The 18,562-nt window shown below is 36.4% G+C and overlaps 2 protein-coding genes across 2 annotated transcripts; both read left to right on the top strand.

The window, feature by feature from the left end:
* The first annotated feature begins 866 nt into the window (after positions 1-866).
* Positions 867-1,811, top strand: LOC119062343 (olfactory receptor 5B2-like). Its single transcript, XM_037163305.2, has one exon. It carries the CDS (start codon positions 867-869, stop codon positions 1,809-1,811), a length of 945 nt encoding a protein of 314 aa, XP_037019200.2.
* Positions 1,812-8,113: 6,302 nt separating this feature from the next.
* On the top strand, positions 8,114-9,052 carry LOC128626521 (olfactory receptor 5B3-like). Its single transcript, XM_053659184.1, has one exon. The coding sequence runs from the start codon at positions 8,114-8,116 to the stop codon at positions 9,050-9,052; it is 939 nt and encodes a 312-aa protein (XP_053515159.1).
* The last annotated feature ends 9,510 nt before the right edge of the window (positions 9,053-18,562 follow it).

Genomic DNA, 18,562 nt, shown 5'->3' with positions numbered 1-18,562 from the left:
ACCTTTCAATCACTCCTAAAATATATCTTGCTTATCCTTACTTATGTATTATTTTATAGTTAAATTTCTGAATTCACACTTACTATTCAGGGATTTTCTGTCCTTCCTCTTCAAGGAGCCAGGTAAGCTAACTTCCACATCCACTATTAATGAAGTGATTTACGATGAATTGTTACAGCACAAAAAGAAATGTTTTGAACTTTCAAAAAGTAGTGAGTTGAGGCTGGAGTATAAATGTCAAAAATTTCATTAGTGAGGACTTTAATGATACTTATGAAATTTCCTGCTGCTTCCCTGAAGATGAATTAAAACAAAAGCAATGAATGGATAGGGTTGTAAACTCATCTTGTGCACTATTAATTTGTCTCCTACTGAAGGTTGAACAAAAGCATAAGTGTGAAGTGACAATTTGTTAAACTACAAAGGAAGCTAAATGAATTAACAAGATTCAACTGTAGTTCAACCTTTTCCCCATGCTATCATTTTTATTATTACTGGCACCTTTCAATATACTGAGTACAGGGCAGCTAATTGCACACAAAATTTAATTGGGTTGAAAGTGGTTTTCAGCCTTGAGTCTTGAATCTTCTTCATGCCAGTTGCGTAACTGCAGAATATTACTGAAACTCTCAGATTCTTAATTTTTATGGTAAAATAAAAATAACAATACTACCTGTTGTATACACACATTTATATGTAAAGCTCTTAATGTTAGATCAAGATAATTTTGAAGTACATATTATTAATGAAATAATGCACATGGTATTTATACATTTTAATTTCACTACAATTTTCTTTTTTCTGGTCAATGTTTTTTTTTTTTTTCTCACTGTTTCAGGACATCTCATGATTCCCAAACAGCACTGATGGAGAACAGGACGGAAGTAACACACTTCATCCTCCTTGGACTAACCAATGCCCCAGAACTCCAGGTCCCCCTCTTTATCATGTTCACTCTCATCTATCTCATCAGTGCGGTTGAGAACCTAGGGATGATCGTGTTGATTCTCTTGGACTCTCATCTGCACACTCCCATGTACTTTTTCCTCAGTAACCTGTCTCTGGTGGATTTTGCTTACTCCTCGGCTGTCACTCCCAAAGCCATGGCTGGGTTACTTATAGGCAGTAAGGTCATCTCCTACAATGCATGTGCTGCTCAGATGTTCTTTTTAGTAGCCTTTGCCACTGTGGAAAATTACCTCTTGGCATCCATGGCCTATGACCGCTGTGCAGCAGTATGTAAACCCCTCCATTACACCACCACCATGACGACAAGTGTGTGTGCACGTCTGATCATAGGCTCCTATATCTGTGGATTCCTCAATGCTTCTTTCCCAGTTGGGCACATAGTCACCCTTGTCTTTTGTAAGTCTAATATGGTTCATCACTTTTTCTGTGATGTTCCAGCTGTCATGGCTCTCTCTTGCTCAGATACACACATGAGTGAAGTGTTTCTTATTTTTCTGGCAAGCTTTAATGTCTTCTTTGCTCTCCTGGTTATATTAATTTCTTACCTATTAATAATGGTTACTGTTTTGAAGATGCACTCAGCTCAGGGGCACCAGAAGGCTTTGTCTACTTGTGCATCTCACCTCACTACAGTTTCCATATTCTATGGAACAGTCATCTTTATGTACTTACAGCCCAGCTCCAATCATTCCATGGACACAGACAGAACAGCTTCTGTGTTCTATTCTATGGTCATCCCTATGCTGAACCCAGTGGTCTACAGCCTGAGGAACAAGGAGGTCAAGAGTGCATTCAAGAAGGTGGTTGAGAAGACACATTTTACGACAGGGTTGGGATTTTGACCTTGCAGTATGCACAATAACATTGTTTAATGTCTCTCAGACTTTTTCCACCAATAACTTACTTTCGAAGCCTCATTGCCTTTAGTTCCTGAGATGACATCCTTATCTTTTCAAAAGTTTTTGTCTAGTAAAAGAAAATATATTCAGAAATATAATACCTGAATGGGGATGGTTAAGGGAAAGCATTTGCAATTTTGGGACTTGCTTGTCAAATATTACTAGTATTTGATTTGTTTACTTGTTCCACTTACATTTTCTCTACCACATGCCAATGCAAACATACATGTTAAACGGGGGCACAAATGAGCTGATGAACAAGAGCACACATTTGTGCACCATGTGGGCACTCACATTGGGGTAGGAAATTTGTCAGAGGTAAACAGAGTGTTACTAGTTTTTAATTAAAATAACTTGAGAAGTTAATGAAAATATTATACATAAGTTTTGTGCAGTCAATTATTTTTTTGTTGAATAACAACTCTAAGGTTCTGAATAGGAGAAAAGAATCATGTACTTTGAAATAAAAGTATGTCCTCTTTTGGCATGTTTTATTGAGAAACATATAAATATCATATCCTAAATGAATTAACGTTTCTGTCTTGACTGAGTCATTTTGTAGAATCATGTTCACATTACAGTTTACAAAAGAATGTAACAATGACACAAATTTCTTAGCTAACCTCATGGTTGTTTCTTGGTTTTGTACATGCTATGGTTTTGAATAAATGTGTAATGAATTGAATCTATCAGTATAATGTCACACAGAGTATTTTCACTGCTGTAAACATTCTCTATGTTCCATCTAGTCAGCCTTTGCTCCCCAAACCCTTGGCAACTAATGACCTTTTGGCCGTGTCTGTAGTTTTACCTTTACCAGAATGTCATGTAGTCGGAATCATACAGTATGTAGGCTTCTAGGATTGGTTTCTCTCATATAGGAATCAACATTTAAAGTTCCTCTGTGTGTTTTCATGACTTGATAGATCCTTTCTTTTTAGTACTAAATAATTGTACCACAGTTTATTTATCCATTGATCCAATGAAGAACATCTTGATTGCCTCCAGTTTGGGAGATTATGAAGAAAGGTGCTGTAAACATTCACCTTCAGGTTTTTGTATAAATGTAAATTTTCAGTTCATTTGGGTAAATACCAAGGAAAATGATTGCTGGGTTCTATGATAAGAGTATGGCTAGTTTTTCAAGAAACCTCCAACTGTCTTCCAATGTGGTGGTTCCATTTTGCATTCCCACCAATAATGAATGAAAATTCCTTTTGTTGCACATCCTCACCAGTATATGGTATTGCCAGTGTTCTGAATTTTGGACATGTAGTAGGTATATAGTAATATCTATTGTTGTTTTAATTTGCATTTCTGTGATCAGGGGGAATATAATGTGGGTAAGCTTTTTAAATTCTTATTTGTCTTCTGTATATCTTCTTTGGTGAAGTATTTGTTACAGTCTCGGTCCTGTTTTGTACCAAGTTGTTTGTTTGTTTTTTATTGTTAAGTTTTAAGAGTTCTTTGTGTATTAAAGATGACAGTCCATTATCAGATATGTCATTTGCAAATATTTTCTCCAAGTTTGAGGCTTGTTTTCCTATTCACTTGATTGTGTTTTTCCACAGAGAACTTTTTAATATTAATGAAGTCTAAATTATTAATTATTTCTTTCATACATTGTGCCTTTGGTGTTGTATCTATAAAGTCATCACCATATCAAAGATCGTCTAGATTTTTTTACCTGTTTTATAGTTTTATAATTTACTTTTAGGTCTATGATACATTTTTTAAGTTAGTGTTTATGAAGCATGTGAGGTTTGTGTGTAGATAAGCTTTTTTTTTTTTGCATGTGGACATCCAGTTGTCCAGCATCATTTATTGAAAAGCAGTGGTGCTAATTTATTGCACAGCTTTGCTCCTTTGTCAAACTTCAGTTGACCATTCTTATATAGGTCTATTTTTTAGCTCTGTTCTAGTCCACTGATCTATGCACATATTCTTTCACCAATATCACATTGTCTTGATTATGTAGCTTTATAATAAGAGTGTAAGTTTAGTAGTGTCAGGCTAGCACTTCTTTAATGTGATTTCTAGCTCTTTGGTTACATTGCCCATCTGTCCTCGCATGCTGTCTACTTTATCAGTTACAGCGCTTAGCATATTAATCATAGTTATTTTAAATTCCTGGTGTGAATAATTCTAATGTCCTTATGAAGTCTACTTCAAATGTCTCTTCAAATTGTGTTTCTTCTTTTTGGTATGCCCTCTAATTTTCTTTCAGAATATGTAGTTATGATGTACCAAGTAAAAGTAACTCCTGTAAATAGTCTTCAAGTAATGTGGTGTGTGGTGTGGGGGAGAGGAAACAGTGTATAATCTTGTAATCAGGTCTCAATGTGTTAGTGAGCCTGTGCTTCTGTATGGGGAATTTAACAAGTGTTTCTCCATTTTTCTCCTCCTGCTTTAGGTGGGAGAGATGGTGGGAGCTGAGGAATAAGATAAATGAATTGTAATATCGATATAAAAGAATAGTGCTGCAATAAAAATATTTCACTATGAAACAGGTAATACTGTGGATGGACCTCAAATGCTAAGTCAAAGACAGACTCAAAGAGTACTTACTCTAGGATTACAGTTAAGGACATTCTTACAAATGCAAAATTAGTTGGACAAAATTGTTCACTGCTTGTGATTGGCAGTGGATGGGAGAAAAGTTTTAGCAAAAATCATAGGAATTTGTTCGTGTAAGTGCTAGTGGTTACTTGAATACCAACTGGACAAAATTCTTAGAACTATACATGAAATTGTGGATATTCCAGTATGTAAATTATGCGTTAGTTATAAATTGATAAAAAAAAGATAGAAAAAACAAGAGAAAAACACACGTGTAAAAAACAATGAAAATAACCAGCATGTCCCCATGGGCAGTTTAATTGCTTGTCTCCTGGGAAAGTGGGAAGAGTGGCTATAGATGCTCTCACAGGGGAAATTCCCAGAGTGCTCCCTCTCTCTATAATTCCACATCCCCATGCACTGGCTTTGGAAATCCCAACATGACTCAATGTGACATCTTTTTAGATGCACCATCCACACACACTGAACCCATCTGGTGATCATTTATTCATCTGAATGTTAACACTTGTTAGTATGCCTTAACCTAGGCAAAAGGTAAGAGGCCTTACCCTGGGATTGGGTATGAGCCTGTGATCATAGTCAGGAAAAGCACCATAAGATACAAATTACGTGGATTGACTTTAAAATAAGAGTTTCTTAGTAAGGTGTTTTATAGGTTTTCTCTCATTTGTTGTTTACAGACACAGTTCTGTGAATTTGCAGACAGAGGTAATATTATTGTGTTTATTTTACAATGAGGAGGTAAGTGACTCTGCTAAGGACAGAGGGAGAATGCATGGTAGGTTTCCTGCCTTAGCGATTTTGGAACCTTATGACCGCTACCTGAGAGACATTAACTCTAATGGTATTCATGCATATTCTACACTGATATCCTGATTTCAGACTCACTATTCAGAATTGACTATTTTTCTCTCCCAGCACACAGGTAAGCATTTATATTCTATGAACATTTTTATAAAATGTCATTCATGCAAGTACGAGAGCTATACGTTGAATTATTCAAAAGCAAAAGATATATTTCCAATTTTTTCCTAAAATACTAAGGTAAGACTGGAGTATAAACATCAAAATTTCCATCAGTAGGGAGTTTGCTGAGACTTAGGAACATCTTTCTGCTTTCCTAAGGATATAAACCAAAAAAATAACAGAGATGATTCTGTGATTGATCTAGTGATAATTTTACTTTGTTCAGCAAATGTTCTCTGCCTCACTGGAGGTAAAAAAAAAAAAGAGAGAATGATATACTTTACAATTTAAAATATAATTGAAAAATAAAACATTAAATATAAAATAAAATAAGAAAAAACTAAGAAATAAACAAAGCAAAAGAGTGAAATGATTTTTAAGCTACAAAAGTGCCTAGTATGGATGAATTAGACCCAGACTACATATAAACTTTTGTCTGTAATCTCATGCTCCTTATTACTAGCTCATCTGCATAAGCAGACAGTGAATGGCTACAAACATAGTCTTTTGATTAGATAAAACTTGAATTTAACTTTTGAATCTTGCCTCTTTCTTCTACAAGCTGTGTAATTCGAGAGCACTCTAGAACTTCCCAATCGCTCAATTTCCTTGCTGGTAAAGTAGGAATAATAATTCTGCCTACCTTGCACACACACACACACACACACACACACACATACACTTATAAAGCCTTATTAATCATAGAACATACTATATGATAAAAGTGGTATGTGTGTTAAGGTTGGCAAATATAATGTCATTTTGGGATAGGCTTGAAAAATGAAGTTGCAAAAGTTTTAGGAGGTGGTAGAAAATAGTAAAAGAAGTTATAGCTAGATAATAGATAGAGAAAGTCTTGACTTTGGGTGGTAAATGCACGATGCAATATATAGATGATGCATTATAGAATTGTACACTTGAAACCTATACATTTCATTAACTAGTGTCACTCCAATTAAAAAATTTTAAATATTTTATTTATTTATTTTCAGAGAGAGGGGAAGGGAAGGAGAGAGGGAGAGAAATATCAAGGTGTGGTTGCCTCACATGTGTCCCCCACTGGGAACTGGTCTGCACCTAGGCATGTACCCTGACTGGAAATATCATCCCAACCCTTTGCATCACAGGTCGGCGCTCAATCCACTGAGCTACACCAGCCAGGGCCACCCCAATGAATTTAATAAAGTTTTTGAAAAGAAGACTTTTTAAAAAATTTTAGACAAAGATATTAGTAATTAGCATAACCTGGATACCTTTTAAATTGATATAAAAAGATTTAAAATACTGTTTCTACACAAAACAGACTGAAATAAAATATTTTACAACACAGTATTTGCCATCAAAATAGATCTGTAGGCTAAAGACAGCCCTTAAACAAGTTCTACCCTGAATTTTGTGACTCTGCTATGAGATGAAAGTAACAGAAAAAAAATGAGTTTATAAAAGAGAGATTATTTCAAGCTCAAACATGGCGTTCAAAGAAGAATTAAGCAAAATAATGGCTTACATGGAATTGCTAAAGTAGACAGTCCTATGAGTGAAGCAAGGAACTGGAGAAACTGGAGACATAAAAAATCTCACTGGCACCAGGATGTGAGAATAAGCAAACTGAAGAGAAAGGCTTTAAGACTTTAAACCCCTTGCACACTTGAAGAACTACATACAGATCACCAACCATTTCTCCTAAACTGAACATAAAGACAATCATACCATCCTAACAATAATATTATAGGTAGCACATATCAGACTGGGCCGAACCCAGAGTTTTGTTGTTTTTTGAATATACTACCTTTTTAATTCTCACAATATCAGTATAAATAAAGTAGGTCTTATTACTGTCTTAATTTTGCATGTGAGTATATAAGGTTCAGGTAAGTTAAGTTAGGATTAATGATTTCTCGGTAGCAAATAGTTGAGCTACTACACACCTCAGCCCAGAGTCCAAGGTCTGTACCAGATGCTTTGCCTTGTCTTCAGAATTGCATCTCTTGGTTGTGTATGTTCCTACTATATAAATCTCTCAATTACGACACTATGAACTCTGAGCACTGACTTTAAACCAAAGGTGATGAGAATTACCTGTACATGGAGTAGAATTCAATTTGATTTAAATGCAATTAAGACCATCAGACTTAGGAACCACTCAGTGTGGATTCAAGGGTCAGCCTGGATCCATAGCATGGCTTGTCAATTAACTCGTGTTTGGATATAAAAAAATCACTCAGCCTCCTGTGCATCCTAATTTAAATGAATGTAATAACAAAATAGACATAATATTCTTAAGAGGACATAATGTATATACTGTTAAATTGTCTCAAGTTGTTTCTGATAGATGAGCAGCATGCAAGTATATGCTTTCACTAGGCTTTGGAAAAGTTGATTGACAGGTACATTCACTCTGGATATCCATTCATCCAACTTATTTAATTTTCTATATCTCAATTTACAAACTGATGAACTTGAAAAATGAAGCGACTTTTTACAAAGATCCTTCAGATTCAATAACATGTAAACAGATACATAATTAATGCACTTTGTTTGGTTATGAAGCCCATATTTTATCTTGGGAATCTTGAAATACATGTTGTTGCTATAACAAAATAATACATGTTGTTGCATGTACACTACTCGATTTAAGTGTCTTTGTCACTGTTTCATTGTTCTCCTAGCCACCTAGCATTTTGTGATTCTCCTCATTGATGGAGAACACTACGGAAGTGACTGAGTTCATCCTCCTTGGACTAACCAATAACCCAGAGCTGCAGGTGCCCCTGTTTATCATGTTCACTGTCATCTACCTCATCACACTGATTGGGAATTTGGGAATTATGGCGTTGATTCTCTTGGACTCTTGTCTGCACACTCCCATGTACTTTTTCCTCAGTAACCTGTCTCTGGTGGATTTGTGTTACTCTTCAGCTGTCACTCCCAAAGTCATGGCTGGATTTCTTCTAGGACACAAGGTCATCTCCTACAGTGCATGTGCTGCTCAGATGTTCATTTTTGTAGCCTTCGCCACTGTGGAAAATTACCTCTTGACCTGCATGGCATATGATCGCTATGTGGCAGTGTGCAAACCCCTGCATTACACCACCACCATGACAACAGATCTGTGTGCCTTTCTGGCCATAGGTTCTTATGTTTGTGGGTTTCTGAATGCCTCCATCCACATTGGGGACACCTTCAGCCTCAGTTTCTGTGAGTCCAATGAGGTCCATCACTTTTTCTGTGATGTTCCAGCAGTCATGGTTCTCTCTTGCTCTGATAGACATGTTAGTGAAATGGCTCTTCTTTATGCAGCAAGCTTCAATGTCTCTTTTGCACTTCTGGTTATCTTGATTTCCTACGTATTTATATTTATCACCATCCTGAAAATGCACTCATCCTCAGGGTATCAGAAGGCTCTGACCACCTGTGCCTCCCACTTCACTGCAGTCACCATCTTCTATGGGACTGTCATCTTCATGTACTTACAGCCCAGCTCCAGCCATTCCATGGACACAGACAAAATTTCATCTGTGTTCTATACTATGGTCATACCCATGCTGAACCCCCTGGTCTACAGCCTGAGGAACAAGGAGGTTAAGAGTGCACTCATGAAGGTTGTCTTAGAGGCAAAACTGTTTTTAGGATTATGATTTGACCATTGTGTGATGTATAGTAACCTTTTTTTGTTATGGCCACAGTAAAATTAAGGTCCCAAAGTAGTATCCTTGCCCATTCCAAAGTCTTCTGTCCTAAAAATGAGACACGTTATGCCCAGAAATGTTTCTATACAGAAAAGGCTAAGATGTCTTGGGGTTCACTTGTCTTTATTCACTCATCCAACATGCATGTTTTTCTACCACATCAATGCAAATACACATAAAATACAACCAGAAAGAAGACTATGAACAAAGTGCATTTATGTTCCCCAGGACGGTATCTATGTCTTGAAATAGAAACCAATAATTTTATCCATTTTGCTTTGGAAAATGCTTAGAAATTGTTAATGCTGATATTTTATGTCTACTTTGTGATTTATAGGATCTTTTAAAAATATTTTTAAAACATATTTTATTGATTATGCTATTACAGTTGTCCCATTTTTTCTCATCTTTAATCTCCTCCACGCTGTACATCCCATCTCAACATCATTCCCTCATCATGTCTATGGGTCATGCAAGTTCTTTGGCTTCTCCATTTCCCATACTAGTCTTAATATGACTTCCCCATTCTTTTACCCTACTTCATGCACACTGCTTTTCTTCCTATTTTTTATCTGACAATGTCAAACATATTCCTGCCTCAAGGCATTTATACTTTCTCTTCCCTATATGGAATGTTCCCTTACTCTATTAAGGTTGATGCTTAAAGGTTACTCTCTCATAGGTTTCTTTCTTGACCACCTTTGTGAAATGGTCATTGTTTATTTCCATGCACAGTACCCTTTCAATCTGAGTTATTCTTTTAAAGAAAATTCTCACCCAAAGATTTGTTTTTATTGATATTAGAGGGAAAATAAGGAATAGAGAGAAACACCCTGACCAGGGATAGAACCCCCAACCTAACTATGTGTCTTGACAGGAAATCTAATCTGCAAGTTTGTGGTGTGAGAGATGACACTCCAGCCTACTGACCCACCCGGCCATGGCACTCTCGGTTGTTATTCTTGGTCCTCATGAGTCCTCACCTATTGAATGTTTGCTTGTTCACTTTATTTTCTCCTTTCCCCAGCTAGAACTTAGACTCTATGAAAGCGCTGGCTTTATCTCTTTTGTTTACAACATGATCCACAGTTCCTGAATGAGTGTTTATTTCATATTCAGTTTTCAATAACTATTTGTTAAATGAATAAAGTGTTAAGCTTTGAGTCCAGCTGTATCAGTATGTTGAATTTTTAAACTATTGGTGATTGAAGTGTATCATCCATAACATATACTTTCTGGACAGATGTGTAGTGCATTTTCAGAAGCACAGCTCATAATCTACTTTCCTGTGTATTCCCACTCACTGTGTGCATCCCAATCTTCGGAAACAAAAATTTCTTGCATCCCAGGAGCAAATGAATCATCTACAACAATTGTATAGTTTTACGTATAAATGATGCCTCATGAAATGGCAACTAAAACTTCAAATAAAATCAGAAAAAGGCATTTGAATATGAGATTATTTAAGGGTTCAGTATCTGATTATATTTGAAAATACTTTGTACATATGAAATGTAACTAACTAAAAGGATTCTAAATATCTATATAGAATATAAATGTGGCAGTATCTATCAATAATAAAAATACAGCACATTCAATATGCTAGTTCAGGGATTAAACTATGGTTTTTTAAAAATTTTGTTCTAAAAGATTGTATTTATAGACAGAGGGGAAGGGAGGGAGAAAGAGAGGAAGAGAAACATTAAGGAGTGGTTACCTCTTGCACACCCCCTACTGGGGACCTGGCCTGCAACCCAGGCATGTGCCCTGACTGGGAATCAAACCTGTGACCTTTTGGTTCACATGCCAGGGCTGAATCCATTGAGTTGCACCAGCAAGGGGTAAAATTTATGTTTTTAATATTGCCTCTCAGGGAGCTTTATACTGTACAAAACCTACACACACATATATGTGGCTTTGTCTAATTTGTTGTCTCAGTAGAATGAGTCTTCAATACCTCACTATTTATAATAGTTTGCTTGGGTAAACTAATATTCCCATGCTGGTGTTTGGGGGGCTGAGTTTCATAAGACAAATATTCACTTCTATCTTATGGTGATATCTCCCTTATTGGACCAATTTGTAATTACTCTTTTAAATAATCATTTAATTTTAGGATTATTTTAGAGATACAGAAGAAAAAATTGAAACAGAGCAGATTCAGTGCAACCCTGTGACAGTCTGATTAATAGCCTACAAAAGGATCATCCTCATTTCTGGAACCTTCCAAACTTACCTTCTATGTCCTGAAAGGACTGTGTGGATGTGATTAAAGTAAAGATTTAACCTGGGATCATCTGTGTGGACCCTAAAGGCCCTCCCATGGAAACCTAGGAGAAAGTCAGGGAGATGTGACCACAGATAAAGGATGAAAGAGGAGTGTGGTATGTAACCTAAGAGTTAGAGACAAAGCAGGTGTCACCATGAACCACGGAATGCCAGCAGCCACCAGAAAATGCATGGCTGTTGCAACAAACTGATTTTTGTCCAGGGAAAATTATTTTGAATTTATGGATTCCAGACTGTGAATAAATAAAGTTTCAGTAATTTGTTATAGCAGCCAAACAAATGAATAAAATTCTTGCTTCATATTCCCTACAGGATATATTTGTACTGCTAAGAAACCAAGATTGATGTAGTATGATTTTCTAAACTGCAGATTTTATTCGGATTTCATTAGGTTTACCCCTAATCTCCTATCCTCTGCTTGCATTTAGTTACTGTGTTTCCTTCATCTTGTCTGGTCTGTGACAAGCTCTCCTTCTTTCCCTAGTTTTGTTGGCCTTGGCTGTGTTGAGAGTACTAGTCAGGTATTTCACAGAATGTTCTTCATTTGTGATTTGCTGATATTTCCTCATGATGCAACTAGGATTATAGTTTTCAGAGACTTAAGTGAAATGTTTTTTCATCACATCATATCAGCAAGATTTGTCTCTTTTTTCCTCAATTATTTATTTGCTGAGTTACTTCTTAGTGTTTCCATGTATTTATTTTGTATTATGGAAAATGTCCAATACTAGGTTTCGTTTTTGCTCAGATTGTTCCACCTTCACCATTCGTAGCTCTTTCTGTTTGTGTCCCATTGACAGAGCTTCATTACTTCGATATTTTTTTTTAGTACTCCCTCACTTTCTGTTACTACACAATGCTATGTAGAGGCTTGTCTTGTACTTTCCCTACTTCTACCACAAAATTGACTATTTCTGTTATGGGACAAGCTCCCAGAAACTCAGTTCTTTCTGTCAATGCAGTAAAGAATTAAAGATCAATGAGTCTATTAACATGTAAGCAGGGTTTATCGGTGCTCCATTCTCAGGAAAGACAAGGGGCCTAGCTAAGGTGGGGCCAGGGCACTGAAAGGCATAAGTTCAGGGTGAAGCACAGTAAAGGAGGCAAGGGTAGGAGTGGCCAAAAGTGAAGTGGGGTGGCAAGTTTAAATGTCATTTTTCTGCCCTGGCAGGCAGAGGGGTGAGAGGAATTACATATTGATTGACACCTAAGTTGGTGGTAGCTTTCTCTAGCTGGGGAGTGATTACCCCAGGGTGTATATGGACTTCTTCCTTTAGGTACTATGTGCCCTTTGGGTCCTTTCAGGACTCCGGGAGAAAGCACAGTTTCAAAGCCTTTCTTTCCCAGACAATAGAAAAGATACATAGAATTTCAAGGACTGATGAGACAGTGGGTGGAACATGGATCCCTCCTCCTCCCTGCTTTGGTTTCCTCTCTGGCCACTCTTTCTACCATCACGTTTCTATGAAGAATCTCCTTTCTTTTGTTAAACACTGGCATTTAAAAGCCAATATTTCATTCCCAATTCTGCTTGTTGATATTGGAGTTTTACTTCCAGGCCCTCTTGTCCACAGAAGTAGGAAGTATATATTTATGTACTTTGTATACATTTGTAATGTAGAGTTATGCTCTACCTGTCCATCATATCTATATGAAGCTAAACACTACTGTATTCTAATATTCCTGACTCTCGTCCACAATTTTCAAACAGTGTGCCAAAGAATTTTTCAACAAGTAACACCTGACTCTTTAGTCATAGGCACAAACCTCTTTCCCTTAGATTGTCAAATAAAAAAATGACAGCAGCCAACACAATAGCCATCCAGTGGAAATGAATAGAAATTATAACTATTTTTCATCACATCAGCAAAAAATTTTTTTTGGTATTCTGCAGAATTTTAGTAATTATGTGTGACATGAGGGGGAAAAAGTTGACAATTACTGCTCTCATTTAGTTCACCCCAACTTGTCTCTTTTCTTATCTGTAACTTCCTTCTCTGATAGTGAGAGACTTGGTTCTCAACGAATCCCATTCATTAATTTCTTGGTGTGACTGGTTTGCAGGTAAATCAGTTCCATAATTGTCTTTTTTAAAAAATTTATACTTTAGTGTATTTTTATTCATGACCATTTAGACCGCTTATACTCCCATCCCCCAGCAATCACCACACTGCTGTCCATGTCCATGAGTCCTTTTTCCTAAATTTTGCTCAACCTCTCTATCCCCAACCTCCCCACAACTAGATGCCATCTGCTTTCCATCCATGGGCCTCTTTCTTTCTTCTGATTTCAATTTGTTCTTAATCTATACCCCCATGAGAATCAACTTGACACTACTGTATAGTATTTTTTAAGGTTTCTTTCACTTTTAACTTCTGCTATGTATTTTGTTTTCTAACACTAGTTAGGTCAGTTCTTCCCCCCGCCCCCCCACTTGCCTTCAGGGAGGTTAACTCACACCTTTGTAGTACCATCCCATTTTTAAAAGACTCTGTGTTCACTCCTGGGGTTCTCCTGTACTACTGGCTGCTTCTTTCTAATTTTTGCATATTAAATTTCATGCTTTGCTGTGTGTAGTTTTATGGGTTTTAACAAATGCAGAGTTATGTGTTTACGTGTCCATTCCCATGGAGATTAATTTTATTATTCTAAAATTTTCTTTTTTAATCTCTTTTATAGACTACCATTTTCCATTCTCTCAAACCTTAGAAATTATTGAGCTTTTTTGATTCTGTTATGTATATGGAATCACACAATTAGGATCCTTTAGGTCTTGCTTATTTCACATTAAAATTTATTTTAGGCTTCTCCGTATTGATGTATGGGTAAATATTATTCTATTTTTTTACTGAACAGTGTTCCAGTTTAATGATATTCTACAGTTTTCAAGTGCATCTGGTTGTTTCCGTTTGTGAATTCTTAATATCAGTAACACTTAAAAAAGTTTGTGTAGAGGTTTATTGTGGAACATATGGTTTAGATTAAATTTAACATTCAATTCTTCTGTCAGTGTGTGAACTGACAGCTGTTGGAGCAAAATGTTTTGAAAAAAGAATTTTCGTCATGTATTTGCCTTTGCATCCTTTATAAAAATTAGTTGATTATGTATCTATGAATCATTTCTGGATGCTATAACCTGTTCTACTTATTTGTGGGTCCATCTTTTCCCTAATGCTACACTGTCTTCATCACTATAAGTTAGTTGTGAAATGAAACAACTTTAATACTCATACTTTGTTTTTATTTTTCATACTGATTTTGATTATTAGTTTTGGAATTACATATGAATTTATAATGAGCATGTCAATATTTATATTTAAAAAAACCTTTTACCTCCTTGGTTAGGTTTATTCCCAGATATTTTATTTTTTTTTTGCTATATCAAATGGGATTTTTTCCTTGATTTCTGCTTCTGCTGATTCATTGTTCATATATAAAAATGCCTTTGATTTCTGGATATTGACTTTGTATCCTGCTGTTTTGCCAAATTCATTAATTAGTTCGAGCAGTTTTGGGGTAGAGCCTATAGGATTTTCCATGTACACTATCATGTCATCTGCAAACAGTGACAGTTTTGTTTCCTCCTTTCCTATTTGGATGCCTTTTATTTCCTTTTCCTGCCTGATTGCTGTGGCCAAAACTTCTAATACTATGTTGAATAGAAGTGGTGAAAGTGGACATCCTTGTCTTGTTCCTGATCTTAGTGGAAAAGCTTTTAGTTTTTGCCCATTGAGTATGATATTGGCCGTAGGTCTCTCATATATGGCCTTTATTATATTGAGGAATGCTCCCTCTATTCCCACTTTGCTGAGTGTTTTTATCATAAATGGGGGCTGGACCTTATCAAAAGCTTTTTCCGCATCTATTGATATGATCATGTGGTTTTTGTCTTTGCTTTTGTTTATATGATGAATTACATTTACTGATTTGCAAATGTTGAACCATCCTTGCATCCCTGGGATAAATCCCACTTGGTCGTGGTGTATAATCTTTTGGATATATTGTTGGATATGATTTGCCAATATTTTGTTGAGGATTTTAGCATCTATGTTCATCAGTGATATTGGCCTGAAGTTTTCTTTCTTTGTTGTATCTCTATCTGGTTTTGGAATTAGGATGATGCTGGCTTCATAAAAGGAGTTTGGGAGTTTTCCATCCTTTTGGATTTTTTGGAATAGTCTGTGAAGAATGGGGGTTAGCTCTTCTTTAAATGCTTTGTAGAATTCTCCTGTGAACCCATCTGGTCTGGGGCTTTTGTGTGATGGGAGTTTAAAAAAAAAAAAAGAAAGAGGAAAAAAAAAATCTTGCATGGGTATCAACTGTGATCCCATGGAGTCTATACAGCAGCCAACTCTAAGTCTCCTGATCCATGAATATGGTATATGTTTCTTTTTTTTTTAGATTTTTAAAATATTTTATTTACTGATCTTTATAGAGGAAGGGAAGGAGAGGGGGAGAGAAATAGAAATGTATGGTTGCTTCTTGGTGGATCGCTTGCTGGGAACTTCCCTGCAACCCAGGCATGTGCTTTGACTGGGAATTGAACTGCAATTCTTAGGTTCCCAGGCCAACACCAATCCACTGAGCTACACCAGCCAGGGCTGAATATGGTATATCTTTGCACTCATTTATCTAAAATTTTATTCTTCTGTAGCCTATAATTTCCATCACTTTTGAGACAAATATCTTAAATATACTCAAAGAACTGAACAAAATCTTGGACAAAAAACTAGAGGAAATCAGGAAAATGTGGTATCAATTGATACAGAATATTAATAGAGACAAAAACTATAAGAAGTAGCCAGATAGAAACTCTAGAGCAAAACCAAGAAGAGATGAGGTAGACATCAGGAAGGCTCAGATTTTCTGATTTTAAATATCAGAATCTTTAGTAATTTTCAAAGAAACTTAAAACTCATTATCAGGTAGGATAGAATAACAATCTATGGGGTAGATGGAGAGGGCTTTTCATCTTGTGAATTCAAAAAATCAGGGGTGTAAAAGGAAGGAAATCTTACCTTTTGTGACAACATGAGTGGACCTGGCGAGTAGTAGGCTAATAGAAATACACCAGTCAGAGAAAGACAAATACCACATGATCTCACCTATGTGTGGGATCCAATGAACAAAATAAACTGATTTACAAAACAGAAATGGGCATGGATACATGGAACAGACTAACAACTGTCCGAGAAGAGAGGAGAGGAGGAGAAGGGATTGGATGAAAGAAAATGAAGGGAGGAGCCAAAGAACATATATGACAAGCTCTTCCAGGAAGTATTCAGCCATGTAATATGAAAAACAAACATTTATTGGAAAAATATAAAATACAAGAAATATTGTACATAGAACAATGATTCCTCAGTCCCCTTACAAGTAGACACCATGGGACCTGGCACAGTTCTCCCAATTGCCAGCACCTGCCCTGTCTTATTGTCCTGCATCTCAGTGAGAGTCTAACGTCTCTTCCCCTTCAAAGGTGATTGTAGTTTGGGGAACAGCCAGAAGTCACAGATTTCCATATTTGGCCTGCAGAGAGACTGAGTCACCTGGGTAATTTCATGTTTCACCAAAAACTCTGAATGAGACATGGTGCATGAGCGGGTGCATTGTCTTGATGAAGCTGCCAATCACCCTTGGCCAGAGCTACAGCCTTCTGAGTCTTCCAAATAGTTTTCATGGAGGAATGTTTAAGCTTAATGCAATATTTGATGCAGATTTGTTGCTCTACTGGCTCAGTCATTTTGAATGTGATGGACACAGAATACATACACATGCTCACTCAAAGGCATCTACTGCCTCCACTGACTAGCACAGTGAGGTCATCAAACTTCATGCATGCACATCCCAGTCTACTCTCCTTGGCTGCCAGGTTACATCGATTTCACTCAAACCATTCCCATTATATTACCAATGGTTGAATATTTTCTGGACAGAACTGCTATGCCTCACATATAGAGACAGACAATGAATGATTTGGTGATCATTAGAAGAAAAGTGGCATTGGAGGCTGGATGGAGATGGACAAAGGAGGAAAATGGGGACATCTGTAATAGTGTCAACAATAAAAACTTAAACAAATTCATTAAAGATACTTTTAGTGGTAGGCCTTCTACATACACTGTAAAGAGCTCAATGGGCCTTCTTTCCAGTAAAATAGCAACATGAATAAAAAAGTACTTTTAATCCAACAATTTAAAGTTCCTTGAAATGGCCTTAAGGAGAAATTGATAATGGAGAAAACATTTTCCAGGAAAGCTATGCAACTTGCTAAGGTCCAAGTCAATAGCAATCAAGGTATGACCTTCCCCTTTCCTCCTCTACCCCTAGCTGTGTTTGTGTGGTTCTATTTCAGAGAAATGCATCCAACAAGCATAGCTACTCTCTAACTCCAGGTATCAGTGTAAAGCTGTAGTTCCGCCCTATGAAGGGTGGGACACTGACATTTCATCTTAGCCAGGTTCACCTTACAGAAACACTATTCCTATTTGGCAAAACGGACTGGATAGAGGCTACCAATTTTCATCTAGTTCTCATTCATACTCTTAGATCTTTGCCCAAGATACAGCAAGCTGAGAATTTTGGGACTCAGTGGCAACTGCCTCACCTTCCTGTCTAGAAATTCCTCACTGGAAAGGGCAAGACTGGTCAAATTTACAGAAGACAAAATAGACTTTAACTCAAAAACCATAAGAAGAGACAAAGAGTCATATACAATGACAAAAAGAAAATTCTCCAGCAAGATATAGTGATTGTAAATACATATGCCTCAAATATGCCCAATATATGAAGTAAAAGTTAACACAATAAGATAACAAATCATAACACAATAATAGTGGAAGATTTTAATACCCCACATTTAATAATGACAAACGAGACAGAAGATTGATAAGGGAACACTGAATTCCATTCAATGAAACATATACTTACCACCTGATCAAGCAATCCAATTTATAGAAATTATCTAAGTGCAATGCAAAAACAACATAAGACAGATATTTAGTAAGTTTCTTCAAAATCACCCAATATTGGAACCCACCCAAATGCCCTACAACTGAGAAATGAAGAAACAATCTGTGATATGTATATAATGAAATACTACTTAGCAATAATAAAAGAGATTTTAGTACTAATATTATAGGCAGGATTATGTTACTAAAAAATTCATTT

This window comes from Artibeus jamaicensis, unplaced genomic scaffold (assembly GCF_021234435.1).
Source record: "Artibeus jamaicensis isolate MK-2021 breed Jamaican fruit bat unplaced genomic scaffold, CSHL_Jam_final scaffold_614, whole genome shotgun sequence".
Classification (NCBI taxonomy): Eukaryota; Metazoa; Chordata; class Mammalia; order Chiroptera; family Phyllostomidae; genus Artibeus; species Artibeus jamaicensis.
Note: the sequence above shows the minus strand (reverse complement) of the source record. Positions and strands in the feature narration are given on the sequence as shown.